The sequence below is a fragment of the Phascolarctos cinereus genome, unplaced genomic scaffold (genome assembly GCF_003287225.1).
Source record: "Phascolarctos cinereus isolate Bilbo 61053 unplaced genomic scaffold, phaCin_HiC Scaffold_3;HRSCAF=262, whole genome shotgun sequence".
NCBI lineage: Eukaryota > Metazoa > Chordata > Mammalia > Diprotodontia > Phascolarctidae > Phascolarctos > Phascolarctos cinereus.
Window position 1 is genome coordinate 53741781 of NW_027555736.1, and position 16410 is coordinate 53758190.

The following is a 16410-nucleotide window of genomic DNA, read 5'->3' on the forward strand; positions in this document are numbered from 1 at the left end:
AAGGTCTTTCTGTGTCAACACATTGTCCCAAACACTGGGGATACAAAGAATTGCAAAACAGCCCCTACTGTCAAGGAGCTCCCATTCTAGTGGGGGAGACAACATGCAAAATATCTTGTACATGTGAAAAATAGAAATCGAGCTTGGAAAAGTGTGAGCAGAGAGGAAGAAGGGGCACCAGTTGCAGATAAAATTTGTAGGAATAAAATGTTTGGTTGATTAAGGTAACACTGTTTTTAGAAACCATGTGATCCAGGAGAACATAGTGTAAAGGAAATTGCCATAAAACATTTGTGCATGCCTGCCCTGTTGCCTTTTTCTGTTCATACATCACTGGAGATCATAGAATGAAGAGATAAAGGCAAGAAATTAAATAGAATTATTTAATTAGACAGTGGAGTGAATAAAAAGTTTTAATGAATAAATGCAAAATAATAATTAAACAGCAATATAAACTACAGTAGAATTATTTTAGCATGGATTGTTGGACTCATTTTTATTCAAAGAAAGTGAAACAATATTTGACAGCTTGCTGAACTAGTCAATATAAATGAGATACGAAAGAAAGAGATGAAAGTCCTAACCAAAATGTTTACCATATAGTTGAAAATACAGAATGTGCTTCCGTGAAACAAAAACAAAATAAAGCATCTCTTTTCATAGAACGTATTTGGAGTGAGGAGGCTTGATTCTTCTATTTATCTTTGTGCCAAGATTTAGAAAATAGTCTCCAAAATATTGCTGCATAAATTAATTTTATACCATGTGACTATATCTCAGTTCAGGATTTCTAATCATTTATTTTTTACTCTATATTTGCGCCTTTTGTACCATGATGTTCCCTTTCCTGATTTTTAGATTTCCTTTTATTAAATCAAATAACTACTTTTATTTTAGAGATACGTTTCTTTTTTAAAAATTTAAATAATTATTGATGTCTTTCAGTTTTATATTCATTTCTACAAACACCCTCCTTCCCTTATTTAAAAAATCATCCTTTGACCAAAAAAATAATAATAGCTAACATTTATGTCAAGCCTTTAAGTTTACAAAGCACTTCATATATATATATATATATATATATATATATATATATATATATATATATATATATATAAAATCTCATTTGATAATTGAATTAAAAAGTTAGGGGAGTTGAGGTTCTACCACATACCTACCAAAATGGCAGTGGGAATAGTTGATGATGAAGTAGCTGTAGACAAACAGACACACTAACATATTGTTTGTTTGGCTATGAATTGGTATAGCCATTCAGGAAAGGAATTTGGAATTATGCAAATAAAATGACTAGAATGTCAGTTCCCTTTGATCCAGAGATTCTACTGCTAGGCGTCTGCCGAGAGGAAGCAGGTGACAAAATGAGAGGCTTTATATATGCCAGAATATTTATGACAGCTGTTTTTGTGATAGCACAGAACTAGGAATGAAGTGGATGTCCGTCAGCTGGAAACTGGCTAAACAAATTGAGTGTTTTGGAATATTACAGTGCTATAAGGAATGAACATGATAAGTAGAGAGAAATATGGCAGGATAATGAATTGCCTCAGTGAATGAAGTAAGCAGAACCAGAAAAACAATATACACATTGACTACAACAGTAGAAAGGTAAAGAACACCACCAGCAAAATAATCAAAACTGTGTGTCATAACACTGTAATGACCATGTTTGATCTCCAAAAAGGGATGTGAAAACACAGCACAGCACTCTTCTTTGCAAAGGTAAGGGGACCATAGCTATGGAACAATGAATATAGCATCATGTTGGTTTTGTGGACTTTTTTCCCTCCTTTTAAATTCTTTATTATAAAAGACAGAGGTAGTATAGTAAAGAGGGTAGAAAACTGAAGCCTGGATCACTTGGGTTCAAGATGACCGTAGGCAAGTCACTTTAGTCATAGTCATTCTCACTGTCTAAACTTTTTTCTCCACCATGCCCCAGCAGCTTTCTTACCCTGGAAGATCTCCTTAAGCACCTTCTTCTGATTGGTGCATTCCTCCTGTAACCTCCTTTTTAAAAAAGCGCCCTAGGGCAGCTAGGTGGCACAGTGGATAGAGCACCGGCCCTGGAGTCAGGAGGACCTGAGTTCAAATGCGGCCTCAGACACATAATATTTCCTAGCTGTGTGACTCTGGGCAAGTCACTTAACCCTAACTGCCTCACTGAAAAAAAAAAAGGGGGCCCAACAGCCATGCTTACTACTTTCCTCCCTGGGCTCTGACTCCCTCTGCTTCTCCACCTTATCTTAGTATGTGCTTCATAAAGTGCTTGTTAACTTGACGAGGTAGTTTTCTGGAGAGAAGGTGTCTACCTAGGAAAACGAACTTCCTCACCTAGGAGTTCCCTATAATAATGAGGACCACAAAATAATGAAATCACAGGTCTAATCCCTATCTCCTAGGGATGACTCTCTAGGTAGAGGTGAGTGGAGAAGGGATACATTGGGAAATGTAGATAATGTAAAAACAAAAGATAAACAAAAATTAATTATTCTAAAGAGAAGGAAAAAAATGGTTCAGTAAAGCTAACTAATATATTAACTGAGTTTGAGAAATACAGTGTTCTACAACCATAGACCCTTTGCCTATAAGGAAAGAAAACAATTTTCTGATTCACTTAGCTCTTAGTTCCCCCAAGAATACCTTTTATTTCTTTTGAATATACTTACATATGTACATGTAACTGTTGATAGACTGTAGGCTCTTTGATGGTGGGGACTATTCCTTTTTTGCCTTTGAATTTTCAGCGCCAAGCACAATGCACCTAGTAGATACTTAAAAAACTAATTGATGATTGATTGATTGAGATGTATTTCCTCATTTCTGCTGGGCCAACCTTAGCTATTTTAATTACATTTTTTTTGTTCTTTCCGTTTCCATTGTTGTCACTGTGTGTTGTTTTCCTAGTTCTGTTTGTTTTACTCTGTATCAACTCATACATCTTTCCATGATCCCATGAATTCCTAATATTCATAATTTTTTAAATGGTAAATCAGTAATTCAGTTACAGGCATGTACCATAATTTGTTTATCCATTTGCCATTTGCTGGGCATCTTCTTGCCACAGAAAGTGCCGCTACTAATATTTTGGTTTATGTTGAACTTTTCTGTATGTGACCTTCTCAAAGTCAAAGGCTGTGGCTGTTTTAGCCAGTTTTATTTTTTTTAGTATAATCTCAAATTGTTTTCTAGTTTATGCTTCCACCAACCATGAGTTAGAGTATGTGTCTTTCTGTAGCTCTTCCAAAATTGTTTCCCTGTTTTGATAGCTTTGACAGTTTGCTAAATGTGAGATGAAACCTCATAGTCGTTTTTTATTTATCATGTTATTAATGATTTGGAGGTCTTTCAAGATGTTTGTTTAAAATTCACATTTCTTCTTTTGAGGATTATTTGTTAAATCCTTTGCTCCCTTATATTTTGGGGGAGTGGTCTTGTTCATATATATTTAAATTTTTTTAATTTTTTTATTATTTTGCTTTTTGGTGAGGCGATTGGGGTTAAGTGACTTGCCCAGGGTCACACAGCTAGTAGATGTTAAGTGTCTGAGGCTGGATTTGAACTCAGGTCCTCCTGACTCCAAGGCTAGAGCTCTATTCACTGTGCCACCTAGCTGCCCCTTTAATTAATTCTTAAAATATCTTGAATACCAGATGCATATTAATGATATTTAATACGAAGCTTTCTTTCCCTCATCAAGAACTTCCCTTTTTATCCTAGTTGCATTTTTTGTTTGTGTAAAAGCTTTTCATGTAATAAAAATTATCTCTTTTATCTTTTATGCTCACTTTTATCTCAAGAAAGCATTTTCTACTCTTCTTTTCCACTTAACAATTAATTAATTAATATTAAAGGAGCCTTTTTCAGAGGGTAAGTGCATCAGTAGAATTCTAAATTTTATATAGTACTCTGAAAACCCAGCATATATTTATTTTGGAAGGTCATGGTGTTTTTTTGTTTGTTTTCTGAGATAACATATTTCTGCAACCCTAGGTCTTTTTGTCTAAATAGTATCTGCGTTTTTTACCTTAATTACATGAGTCAGTAAAAAATGATAAACTTGAGGGTAGAAAATAACTTTGTAAGTCTGTTTGAAAAATCCAAATAAATTCAAGCATTATAGTTATTAAGGGAAATCTCTGAATATAATATCATGGAGCATGTCATTTAGAGTAAGTTCTACCACAAAATTGTGATTTGGTACTATTGCTAGAGAAAGAATGCGAAGTTCTAAGGACCATGGATCTTAACCTGATGTTTTAGCCATTACCCTATGCCTAAGATTTATATCTCAGTCTTGGCACAGCCAAAACTGTACCAGTACCAAGGATAGAAGTGTCTTAGGTAGAAATGTGTAAAGAAGATATCTTTATATATTCTGCCCAGACCTTGTGCCCTAAGAGGCTGCTGTAAGTGCACTTTAAGTGCCTGTTATTGTTGAGTAGTTTTCAGTCATGTCTGGCTCTTCATGGCCTCATTTGGGATTTTCTTGGTGAAGATACTGGACTGGTTTGCCATTTCCTTCTCCAGCTCATTTTACAGATGAGGTATAAAGGCAAATGGGGTTCAGTAAGTGACTTGCCCAGGGTCACACAGCTAATAAGTATTTCAGGTCATATTTGAATTCAGGTCTTCCTGACTTTAGGTTGGGTACTCGAACTGCTCAGCCACCTAGCTGCAGGTGTGTTCTCTTACTCATAGATTTCTAGAATGGGGTTAGGCTAAATGCGTTAAGACCTAATCCTTCTCTTTCGCTTTTCAGTTACTTCTTCTCCCTTCTGACTTCTTACATTTAGTTTAGTTGGTCTTAGTTTTGTTGCTCATTTTTCTTTGCAGTATTTCTTCATTAATTCTATTCCTTTCCAGTCCATTCTGAGATTTTATTCTCTGATTTGAGGACTTTGCCCACATTTATTCCTTTTTCAGTCTCTCTTGTGTTCCTCATCGGATCCCTCTGAGTTCCAGAAGCATCAGTTTTGTGCTCCTCTTGTGACCAATTCCAACAGTATTTCCTTCTTGGATCTTGCCCCCATCCTTTTCTCTGCTGTGTCTCACTCTTAAAGAAGTATTGATTTATGAGGAAAATGATGTGATATAGAAGCAGAGCCCCAGGGTTGAGCTTAACCTTAACCTGTGTCCCAAATCATGCAGTCCAATCCTACCCTTCCCTGCCTAGATCATTTTACTTCGTTGTGGATTTACCATCTCATCTCTTGAGTCCATGTCCCTTTCCCCATTTTGAGTGCCAGATGACTTTAAGAACTCACATAGACTTTCTGTGCAGTGGAAATGCAGCATTCTCACAGAAGGTAGCATCCCAAAGCATAAGCTTGCCTCTTCCAACTTAAACCTATCATGAGGTTCCCACCTAGTGCTCATCATAGGCACAGGACTCTTTCTCCATGGGAGGCCCTTTCAATGGGTTTTTCCTCTCCTCCAGTGAAGGATAATCTCCCCCAGACTGAATTCTTCCCTTTCCTGCTGTCCCATTCTTGCATAACACCTCTTTTTTCTGAGATACCAGGAATCATCGGTTTTTTTTTTACTGTTCACTCATACACTTGCTCTGGGTGAATTTCCAGTCCTGTCCGTCCTGCCCTCTCCTCCTCCCATAGTTTCTGCACCCTGCTGTGCTGCCCTGCCTTGGGTGATCCTTGGATTCACCTGTAGGAGCATGCTAGGGCTTAGTGGGTTCTGCCTTTGTTTGGTTCCTCCACTTTCAGTTCTGCTCACCCTTTATTATCCCTTTGTGAGCTTCTTTTTACATCCTTTGATGATACCTTTTTGCCTTTTTTTAAACCCTATAAGTCAGTATCGTTTCCTTTTAGGAAAAAAAATTCCCAAATACAAGATAATTTCTTTCATTATTTTTTCTTTTATTGATAGTTATACTTTTTTTTTTTTAGTGAGGCAGTTGGGGTTAAGTGATAGTTATACTTCTTAAAAATGCCATCTTTGACTCCTTGCCCTCACCATCCCCCATATCCAGTCTGTTTCCATTATTTTTATTCTCATAGAATTTCTCGTATACACTCTCTCCTGATACTCTGACACTGCCACCACCCTGGTCCAGATCGCCTCACACCTGGACTGCTGCAGTAGCCTTGTGATTGGCCTCCCTTTCTCAAATCTCCCTCACTCCAGTCTATTCTCCACTCTTCTCTCAAAGTGATTTTCTCAAGGGGCAGGTCTGGCCCTATCATCTCATTACTCAGTAGAGGGGGGAAGGGAGCAAGCATTTATTAAGCACCTTCTATATGCCGGGTGTTCTAATTGCTTTACAAATATTCTCTCCTTTGATCCTCACAACCCTGGGATGTAGATGATATTATGATCCTCATTTCACAGTTGAGGAAATTGAGACAGACAGAAGTTAAGTGACTTGCCCAGGGTTCCACAGCTAGTTAAATGTCTGAGACAAAATTTGCACTCAGATTTTTCTGATTACAAGCCTAGAGCTCTATCTATTGCATCACCTCACAGCCTCTAAATAAGGTGGCTATCTATTGCCTCCAGAATCAAATATAAAATCCTTTTCCTTTTGAAGCCCCTCCCACCTTTCTAGCACTATTACACTGTACTACCCACCATAGACTGTGATCCAGCTTCCTCACCCAAGACGTGGCATGCCACCTTGTGACTGAATTTTAACTGACTTGTCTCTCATGCCTGGGATTTCTCCCCTCTTCTCCTTTGTCTTCTGGCTCCTGTTGCTTCCTTCAAACTTTAGCTAACATCTTACCTGCAGGAAGCCTTTTACAGCCCTCCTTAACGTGAATACCTTCCCTCTCCAATATGGCCAATTCGTCTTACACAAAACTTATTTGTATAGAGGTGTTTGCTTGTCTCCACTTAGAGAAGGGGAGCTCTTTGACAGCAGCTGTTTTTGCCTTTCTTTTTATCCCCAGGGCTGCCTGGCACACAGTAGATACTTAGTAAATAATACTTGTTGACTGGATTTGTTGACTTCTCTACTTATCTTTTTTGTGCTTCTATTATTTGGAATATTTGCACATTTTTGGCTTGCACTTATTTTCCTCACTAGGTGGAATGCCTGAGATGCTTCTTTTTAGCCGAATGCCCATCTTTTTCCTTTGATAACTAGATGACAGTTTGCCAAGTGTATCATTTTTTTTTCAGCTGGAGCTCCTTTCTTTTTTAAAGCAATATTTTATTCACTTTTCTCTTGAAATCTCTGGTGACTGTAGGATAATCTTATTAGTCAAATTTCCATTTAAAAAAAATATTTTCTCCTGGTCACTTGCAGAATTTGTTGTTTGACATTGAAATGGCTACATTTGATCTCTGTTTGCTTTGGAGTTTGAAGTATAAGATGTTGTTCTGGATGTAATTTATGGATTCTCTTGATGAATGCTTTGTTTTCCTTATTCACAAGTTCTGGGCAGTTTTGTTACATTGTTTTAAAAGTTTGTTATATTCTTTTGGTAGATCTTAGGTTGTCTCTGAGTATCTTGTCAACATCATTACTTTGGTATGTGCAGAATTCATGTATTGGTTTTTTGTTTTGTTTTTTGTTTTTTGAAGAAAACTTTGATCAAAATTTTGTAATGAATTCACATGTTCTTTAAAATTTTCCTTCTCTTCCAGTTTTTGCTGTAGTCAATATGTTTATGTTATAAATCTTTTAATCTTTCACATCTTTAGAGGGATTCTTCATTCTAAGGTCGTCTTTCCAATCTGTGAATGTTTTAAAGTTCTGCATTTATTATCCTATTGTGAGGATGATTTCTGTGTTATTTATAATTTATCTGCATTGAGAAGTCTAAGTTCTGACATATTTCTTTCTACTTTATTTGATGGATTTCATTTTTGTACTGAATCATCCCGGATTTTCTTGTTATTCCCTCTTTTCTTGGGAATCTACAGGATTCTTTGTTTCATCAACCATTGGTTCAGTTTCCTCTGTCTTGTAATAAGAATTTTGTATTCTTTTTAACGATTTGCCTATCATTTTTTCCTTCTGGTTTTAGGATCTGCTTCATTGATTCATCTTTTTGAGCTCTGGGCTTTTTATTTATTTTGAAAACTTTAGTAATCTCCTTTCCTTGCATTTTTCTCTCCGCTCCATTCCTTCTAAACCTATTCTACTCCCTCGTTGAAATGTTCACTTTGTCCTTCTGTCCCTTTTCTCCCAGTCCATCACCCCTATCTGACCTTTCTTTCCTTCCTTCGCAGCCTTGATGTATTCAACTGTATTTTGTCTTATACCTTTGGTTCCTTTGCACCTTTGTTCTGGTAGCATTTGTGCCATGCTATCCTCAACCCTGGGTCCCCTGCCTTCATCTTTTCTTCTTTGGTGCTCCCAAAATGTTGAATTCTTAATGGTGGAGTCGTGCTTACTGGATCAAGTGCACATTTATATTAACTAGTGATTCTCACCTGGACCCACCTTACAGCTCAGGAAGACTTTAGTTTCTTTTTTTTATTTTACCTCACTTCAGTAGCTGCTCCTTCCCTTCTAAAGCCCCCAGTGTTATCTCAAACTCCTTTTAGCAGAGTTCCTAGCCTCTTACCTTACTGTGAATAACAGTAGCAGTAAAAACAACATTAATTATATAAGATCTTAAGGTTTGCAAAGCACTTTACATACATCATCTCATTTGGTCCTTTCAACAACCCTGTGAGATAGGTAATATTGTTGTCCTCATTTTACAGATAAGGAAACTGAGAGAGATTAATTGACTGACCCTAGGTCACACAGGAGCTATCTGAGGAAAAATTTGAACTCAGATCTTCCTGACTGCAGGTCACCTTTCTTCGTCTTTACTTCTTTCTGTGAGGAAGAGGTGGCCTTTCTCTTTGCCAAGACTACTCTTTCTCCTTATGCTCTTCCCATCTTCTTCATCTCTCTCTATCTCCAATCTGTCCTACAGTCTTCCTAAAGAAAAATTTTGATCATTTTGAATATTAGAAAGAACACTAGATTTGGAGTCAGAGAATCTGATTCCCATTCATTCATAGCTTTGCTGATATCTACTTTTGAGACCATAGGCAATTGATCACTGAAGAAGGATTTCATCTGTGGTAGGTACTAAGGTTACAAAGACCAAGATGAGGTAGTCCTTTACCCTCGACGAAATTATATTGGGGGCGAGTATTGCATTGGGCAAGGTGTAAGAGCAGCTGTTGATTACCAAGGCAATGGGAAATGGAGTGTCCTGTGAGGAGGACTGGTTGGATTGAGCCAGAGAGTGTATGAAGAGCTAGGTGGTACAGTGGATAGAGCACTGGGCTTGGAGAACTGAGTTCAAATTTGGACTCAGATGCTACCTGTGTGACCCTGGGCAAGTCACTTAACTCTGTTTGCCTCAGCTTGCTCATCTGTAAAATGAGCTCGGGAAGGAAATGGCAAACCACTCTAGTACCTTTGCCAAGAAAACCCCAAATGGGGTCACAAAGAATCAGACATGACAGTAATGATCTGTTTAACCTACTAAGCACTATTAGAATCTTGAGTTTTGTCATCCGTGATATTAGCTATACAGTTCTCAATTTTTTGCTTACAGATTTGCTAAGCATGCCATCTTTGTTTTCATGCAAGGCCCCAAGTGTAGGGTCTTCTAACAAGCCACTAGAGATTTCTTTCTATCCTGGCAGCTGTTACTCCATCAGCTGATTACAGTGGTACAACCTGTGAAGAATTCACCTAACCATGCCGACACCTAAACCTTAAGTCCCCAGCTTGTGGACAAGTATTTAAGTAGTCACTTTGTCAGCTGTTGGATTGAAATCTAAGTATATGCTAGCTCTGGCATTTTACTGATGTAAAGTTTAGTGATCCAGTTTTAAAAAAGGAAATTAGTTTTGTGTGACTTCATTTTGCTGACCCCATTGTGACTCATAGTGCTCATGAATTATCAGTTTAACATTTCTAGAATTTTGCCAGGGTCAGCATCAATCTCACTAATTGGTAGTTCTCAGAACCTGTCTTTTTGAAAGTCAAGATACATGTTCGTCTACAGCCTTCTGACGCTTCTCCTGTTCTCTAGGATTTCTCATGACTACACCCCTACTCTGCTTTGTAGATGAGAAAACTAAGACTCAGCAAGATTGCACAGCTAGTTAAATGCAGAGCCGAGACAAAATCATAGGTCTCATGGCACCTAATACTCTGCCTCTTGTGTCACTAATGAAATTAGCGGCAGAGACGTGAAGACCTCTTGTCCCTGGGGTCCTTCATGCTCTATCCTGATCTTCAGAACAAAATGGGAAAAAAAGGAACCATTGTGGAAGGAAGGTCTACAGGTCATTGTTCTTGATTTTGCCATAGGAGTGTCCAGGATAGCCACTGTTTCTGTCTGTTTTCTCATGCAGAGTATTTAACTGTAAATTTCACAGTCTTTTCATGTGAGTTGGTAACTCTCAAGTACAACAAGGAATATATATAACACAGTCAATGGGGTTAGCTGCCTTTTATAGTTACACAAACAGAAATTCAGAAATTGAAGTTCTGTTCCTTGTTCCATTTTAAGGCTATTCAGATATGATTCCTTTCAGTAGAAGATTGTAAAGTATCAAGAGGTCATGAACTTAAAACATTTTGTGATTGGAATCCATTTTAATTTATTAGAAGTTTTTTTGAAACAATATATGTACTTGTACACTTTACTTTAAAAGTTTTATTTTACGTAAGTGACAGTTTTTTAAAAGTTAATTAGAATCTTCTGTACTGATGTTGGCAATAAAGTGCCTTGAATTATCAATAATTCAGTATACTGCACTAGATTGTTGTTATTTTTTTAAGAGTATCATGAGATAGTTATCCTTAAATAAATGGTTTTAAGCACACATCAGCATCATGGGGTTCTCTTAAACATAGCATGAAGTGACAATCCCTCTGCTTTGTATTATTTTGTATAGTGGGGGACATTATTCTTTTTAGCCATGAACTACTAGCAACCTTTGTCCTTTATGTTACCTTTAGTTAAAAAACGAAAATGAGCATGAATGCTGGCTGATGGCCATGTCTTTCTTGCAGCTAAAAATTCATCTGGGAAAGATAAATGGGATTGTAGATTTGGATTTGTTTCATTGCGTGAATGATATGTGACATTTCGTAAATTATTTAACACTGCTAGGATGGCAGAAATGGCTTGAGCATTGTTATATCAAATGAAAGCAAGAATCCCATTAGTGCAAAGACTGGGTTTAGCTAGAATCTATCAGGGGAATGTTGTCACTTTAAAATCAGATTGTTCTTTTAATTGCTATTTAAAGGAACAAAAGTGTTCCCAAGGTACTGCAGTTGAACACTCACAAGTAATAACTATGGATCTATAATTGTGTGGCACTGATTATCTGGCATTTTTAAAACTGGCAAGAATCAGTGACCAGTTTGCAGTACTTTGTATTTTTTTTATTTTTCCAGTCGGCTGTTTGTGCTCTGTTTTCTAGCTGCATTTTCATAGTTACCTTGCTTTCTAAAGAATGAACACATTAGGAGTACAAATTAAGATGAAAGGAAGAACATAAGAAATGCCCTAATTGTAAAATAATACTAATAATCGTATGTGGACAGTGTATGAATACTCTGGAGCTTTCCTTAGATGCAATAGAGATATTGCAACATGGTAAAGAAAATTATTCAAATTCAGTATAACCGTTACAGATGATAAAATACTGTTATGTTTTTTTACTTATTTTTAAAGTGATCTGTTAAATTATTTGTGCGGTTGTTTTTTTGTTGTGGTTTTTTTTTTTGGTTTTTTTTTGTAAGTATGATTAATATGTACATGTTGGGTCTAAATTTTATTTAACACAATGTAAATTGTTTCTGTCTGACCAGATACATTTATAAGTTTAGGCCCAATTACTATTTTTCCCTGGTATTATTATTTTCCCTGGTATTAGGGGGCTGTGTTTCTAATAGATTTTTGGTCCAGGAGATTAAAGGAAACAGATTGGAAAATCTTAAAAGTAAAATATTTAACCTGCTAGACAACAACTTTAAAACCTTTAGATTTCCACTGAAAATTTATTTTTCATACACTATTGTATTTTCAGATTGATAAAAAGAAACCTCTGGAGTTTAGATTCACCTGTTCTGTGGATAAGAACATTATAGTTGCTGGGAGTGGTAAATAGCAATTAAGAAACCTGAAAATTTATGCAGATTTATACATTGTTAAGAGTGATTTCCATAGTGATCCTAATAGGGTGCTAGGGGTTAGACAAATGTTTTCTTGTTTCTTTTACAAAAGGGTAATGTCAGAAATTGAGGATTCACCTTTGTTTAGCATGGTTTATTTTTGAAGTTTGGTGTCAAAAAGAACATATTTTTGAAACTGTTAATGGTGGCCTTTTTGTCCTTTCTTAGTGAACCCACCAAAATATTTTATTCTTCTTTGCTGCTGGTCTTATTTATGTCACTTTAGAAACTGGACCTTTTGGGGTTAATATTTAATAGATAAATAAAAATAAGCTTCACTTAAACATTTAGCAAAGCAATGATCTTTTTTAAAAAATCTCACTCTATTTAAATTATATTCATATCATCTCATTCATCCCAGTACAGTGAAGAGAACGTTACTTTTATAGTTATGAGAGGTTCATTCAGACTCCAGCTAGCTTTGACACTTACTAGCTTTGGTGGCTCTTGGCCTTGGCTAGTCACTGACCCTTGCTGAGCCTCAGTTTCCTCATTTGTACATAAAATTAAGATAATCCTTTTACTGCTTAACTCACAGGGTTACTATGAGTAAAGCTTCTTAGGAACTTTTAAATTCACTAGTAGTTACTTTGCTTTCTAAAGAATGAGCACATTAGAAGTATAAATTAAGATGAAAAGAAAAACATAAGAAATGTCTAAATTGTAAAATAATTGGAACTATGAATTATTTTCTCTTTGACCATTAGATGAATGATTTTGTTAAAGGTGTTGTTTATGGTAACAGTTGGGACCTCAAATAAATTCCTCATGATAAATGATCTTCATTGGGTGTTTTGTATATAACTGCCTTAGATGTTAGTTTTGATAATAACTATTGTATTTGTGTAAAATAAAGAGCTTGCAGCATTAGCAATTTACTGTTGGCTTTAATAGTAATCGTCATCTTAAATGGATACCAGTTCCTTGTCTGATGCATGTGAAAATTTTTTGGTTTTATTTCATTCATTTTTATTTCAAAGTGAAATACTATTTGGCTAAGGTAAAATTAACTGTTTAAATTTTTTTTTTAATCTTGCTTTAGCCTCGAGCTGATCCCATTCCAATATGTAGCTTCTGTTTGGGGACGAAAGAATCAAATCGAGAGAAGAAACCAGAAGAACTCCTGTCTTGTGCAGACTGTGGCAGTAGTGGTAAGTTAGTGTATTTGTGTGCTTGTTAATGGTTGTCTTTTGTGGTAGGACAAATTCTTTATAAAATTCAACTCTTTATCCATTAAAAAATCTTCCATCTTCAAAATATTTTTTCTAGTATCAAGCATGAGCTCTAAGAATGTAAGAAGGAAAAGAGACAAATGGGAATATATTCTGTCAGATATCATTAATAGTTGTGTTTAAATAACATTTTATACTGTACCCTTGTGAACAGGGTGCTGGTCTTTACATCAAGAAAACTTAGGCTCAAAATTCCGTTTTTGACATTACATTGTGTGATTACTGTATGTCCCCTTCACCTCTGTGGACCTTTATCTTTAAGGTGATGATACCTGTAGTACTTACTGCACAGGGTGGTAATAATACTCAAATGACATCTTGTGTAGGTAATGTTTTGTAAACCTTAAAGAACTACTATATAAATGCCAGCTGCTCATAAAATCAGCATTGTCATCATTGAAATCTCACTGGATATGGACTGAAGTGAAATGTCTCTGAAAGCTCCAAGAGGCCAGCAAAAGACTTGATCTTGATATTTGATTTTCTCCCATAGTCATTTGTGTGATACTTTACATGAAGAAATCTTAATGAATATTTATAGGATGGATCAATGGGTGAATGAATTCCAAATTTGCAAACTACATGACATAATGAGCACATTTGTAATATTTTAAATAACCCAGAGCTTCAGCTTAAAGGATTTTTCTACTGAGAGCATCTTCTGGTTTAGATTGTGGCACCTACTGGTGAATTGTGATATTTTAATATAGCTCAAAGGAAAAAATTGGAGACTAAGTTATGAGCCTGTAAGAGTAGCAAAGAAATATCTAGGAATGAGAGAAATTCTTGTAGTTTTAAAACTAGGCAGAGAGTTAGTGACTGATTATTGATAGAGTCAATGTTTTCCTCAAAAGGCATAAGTAAATTGAAATGCTGTTCTCTTAATAAGAACTGCTAAAAGAATAGATAAGAGGGTAACCTTCTTAAATAAAGAATAATAAGAATTCATTGGCTTCTGTCTTGTTTAATAGATCTTGCCACTATTAAGTGGCCTTTAGCCTGTGACTGAGAAGGAAGAGATGAATAAGACATTATGTTCTTCATGAATAATATACTTATAATGTTTGCTAAAGAGACCTTGACAGTCTCTTAGATACAGTTTCATTAAAACTCATCTGTCTGGTTATGGTGTCATACATAGTGACAAAGACACAGTGATATTATCAGTATGTTCCATTTAGTTAAACCCAGCGAGACAGTATCATTGTTGTGTGTTGGGATAGGTAGTGTACCATTCATTAGAACCTTTGAGTACTAATTCTCATTTATGCAAGCATTCAACAAAAATATTTTGAGTAACAAATTAATAAGTGTTTATTATATGCCAGGCAGTATACTAAACACTAGAGATGCAGAGAAAGGCAAAAAACATTCCCTTTTCTTAAGGAGCTTACATTCTAACACTGGAAACCACATGTAAATAAAAAGGTTCACACAAGATACATATGGAGTTGATGGAAAGTAAATAGGGAGGAGGGCTTAGCAGCTGGAGGAACTAGGAATGGCCTCCTGAAGAATGTAGAATTTGAGCTGAGTCTTGAAGGAAGCCAGGGATTCTAAGAGATAGATTAAAAAGAGCATTCCTGGTATGGGTACAGCCAATGCCAAGAGCACATAGATGGGAGATGGGGTGTTGTGCACAAGGAACCGCAATATAGGTCAGTATTCCTTAGGATATATACAGGGGAATAAAGTATAAGAAGACTGGAAAAACAGGAAGGTACCAGATTGTAGAGAGCTTTAATTGACAAAGTACTTCATATTGAATCTTGGAGGTCATAAATAGTTTGTTGAGTAAGGAGTGCCATGGTCAGACTTACGCGTTTGGAAAATCCATTTGTCAGCTGAGTAGAATAGGAAGAGAGACCAGATAGAATTGTTGTTGTTAGAATATTCAGGTGAGAGATTATGATGTGAAGTATGGTATTAGCAGTACAAGAGAAGAGATAAAAATAGATCTGACAGATGTTATAAAGATAAAAAGAATCAGATTTGACGAGGCATTGGATACATGGAGCGAGTGAGTGAGAGTGAATAGTGGAGGATAACACCAAGATTGTAGACCAGCATGACAAGGAGGATATTGGTACCCTCAACAGTAAGAGTGAAGATCTGAAGAGGGAATGAGTTTTGGAGTAAAGATAATCAATGACTTTGGACATGTTGAATTTGAGATGCTTCTGGACATCAAATTTGAAATATCCAGTAAGCAGTTTATGATTTGCAACTGGAGCTCAGAAGAGATAAAGGCTAGATCTGTAGATCTGAGCATCTTCTGCATAAAAATGATGATTATTAGACCCATGGGAGCCGATGAGATCACTAGCTGAGACAGTATAGAAAGAAAAGAGAGGGTGCAAAGCATCAACCTCACAGTTTTGCAGTTTTAATTTGTCTCCAAACCAAGTCATATATCTAAGGGACCTCAATAAACAAGATACTGTCATGTGAGAGGGGGTGGGAAGGGGACTGGTAGTTTCTATTTCAAATGTTTCAGATATTTCTTTTAAAATATTCCTTTCATTGTGGTGCCATATGTTTGAGTGATGAAGAATTAGAGATTTCTTCTTGGCTTATAAATTAAAAGCCTTTCTGCATAAAGAATAAAAGCACTCTAATTCTTGGAGATAGTTTTAATAATGTCCTCCTTTCTTCTTGCTCAAATCAGAGAACTAAGAAAGAGATGGGTTGGCCTATTTTGTACCTTTTCATTTTGATCGACCAGAGTTTAATCTTCTTGGAGATCATAAAGAGTCTTAGTTTCTTTTCATTTGGTTTAAGAGAATGATGTTTAAGTCATGATTTTTAAAAAATATTTTTTAAATACCTTTCATTTACTTTTAATAAGACAAGAGTAGTACATGGAAGGCTTGTGTAGCAGGAATTAGTTTATGTTCAGAAGAGTTCAGCCTCTTCTTCAGGTAAAGCTATCTTAAGGCCTTGAAATGAGTGTATATTTCATGGCTGAAACTCAAGCCCTGGGGATCTTCA

General features: G+C 36.1%; 1 protein-coding gene across 9 annotated transcripts in view; it reads left to right on the forward strand.

Annotated features, from left to right (window-relative positions):
- Positions 1-16410, forward strand: part of KAT6B (lysine acetyltransferase 6B) — a 223576-nt gene that overhangs the window by 122002 nt on the left and 85164 nt on the right. For all 9 annotated transcript variants that reach the window (XM_078150858.1, XM_078150857.1, XM_078150856.1 and 6 more), the window contains one exon: positions 13230-13338. In XM_078150858.1, the coding sequence (XP_078006984.1) occupies positions 13230-13338 (109 nt within the window). The remainder of the gene's footprint in view (positions 1-13229; positions 13339-16410) is intronic.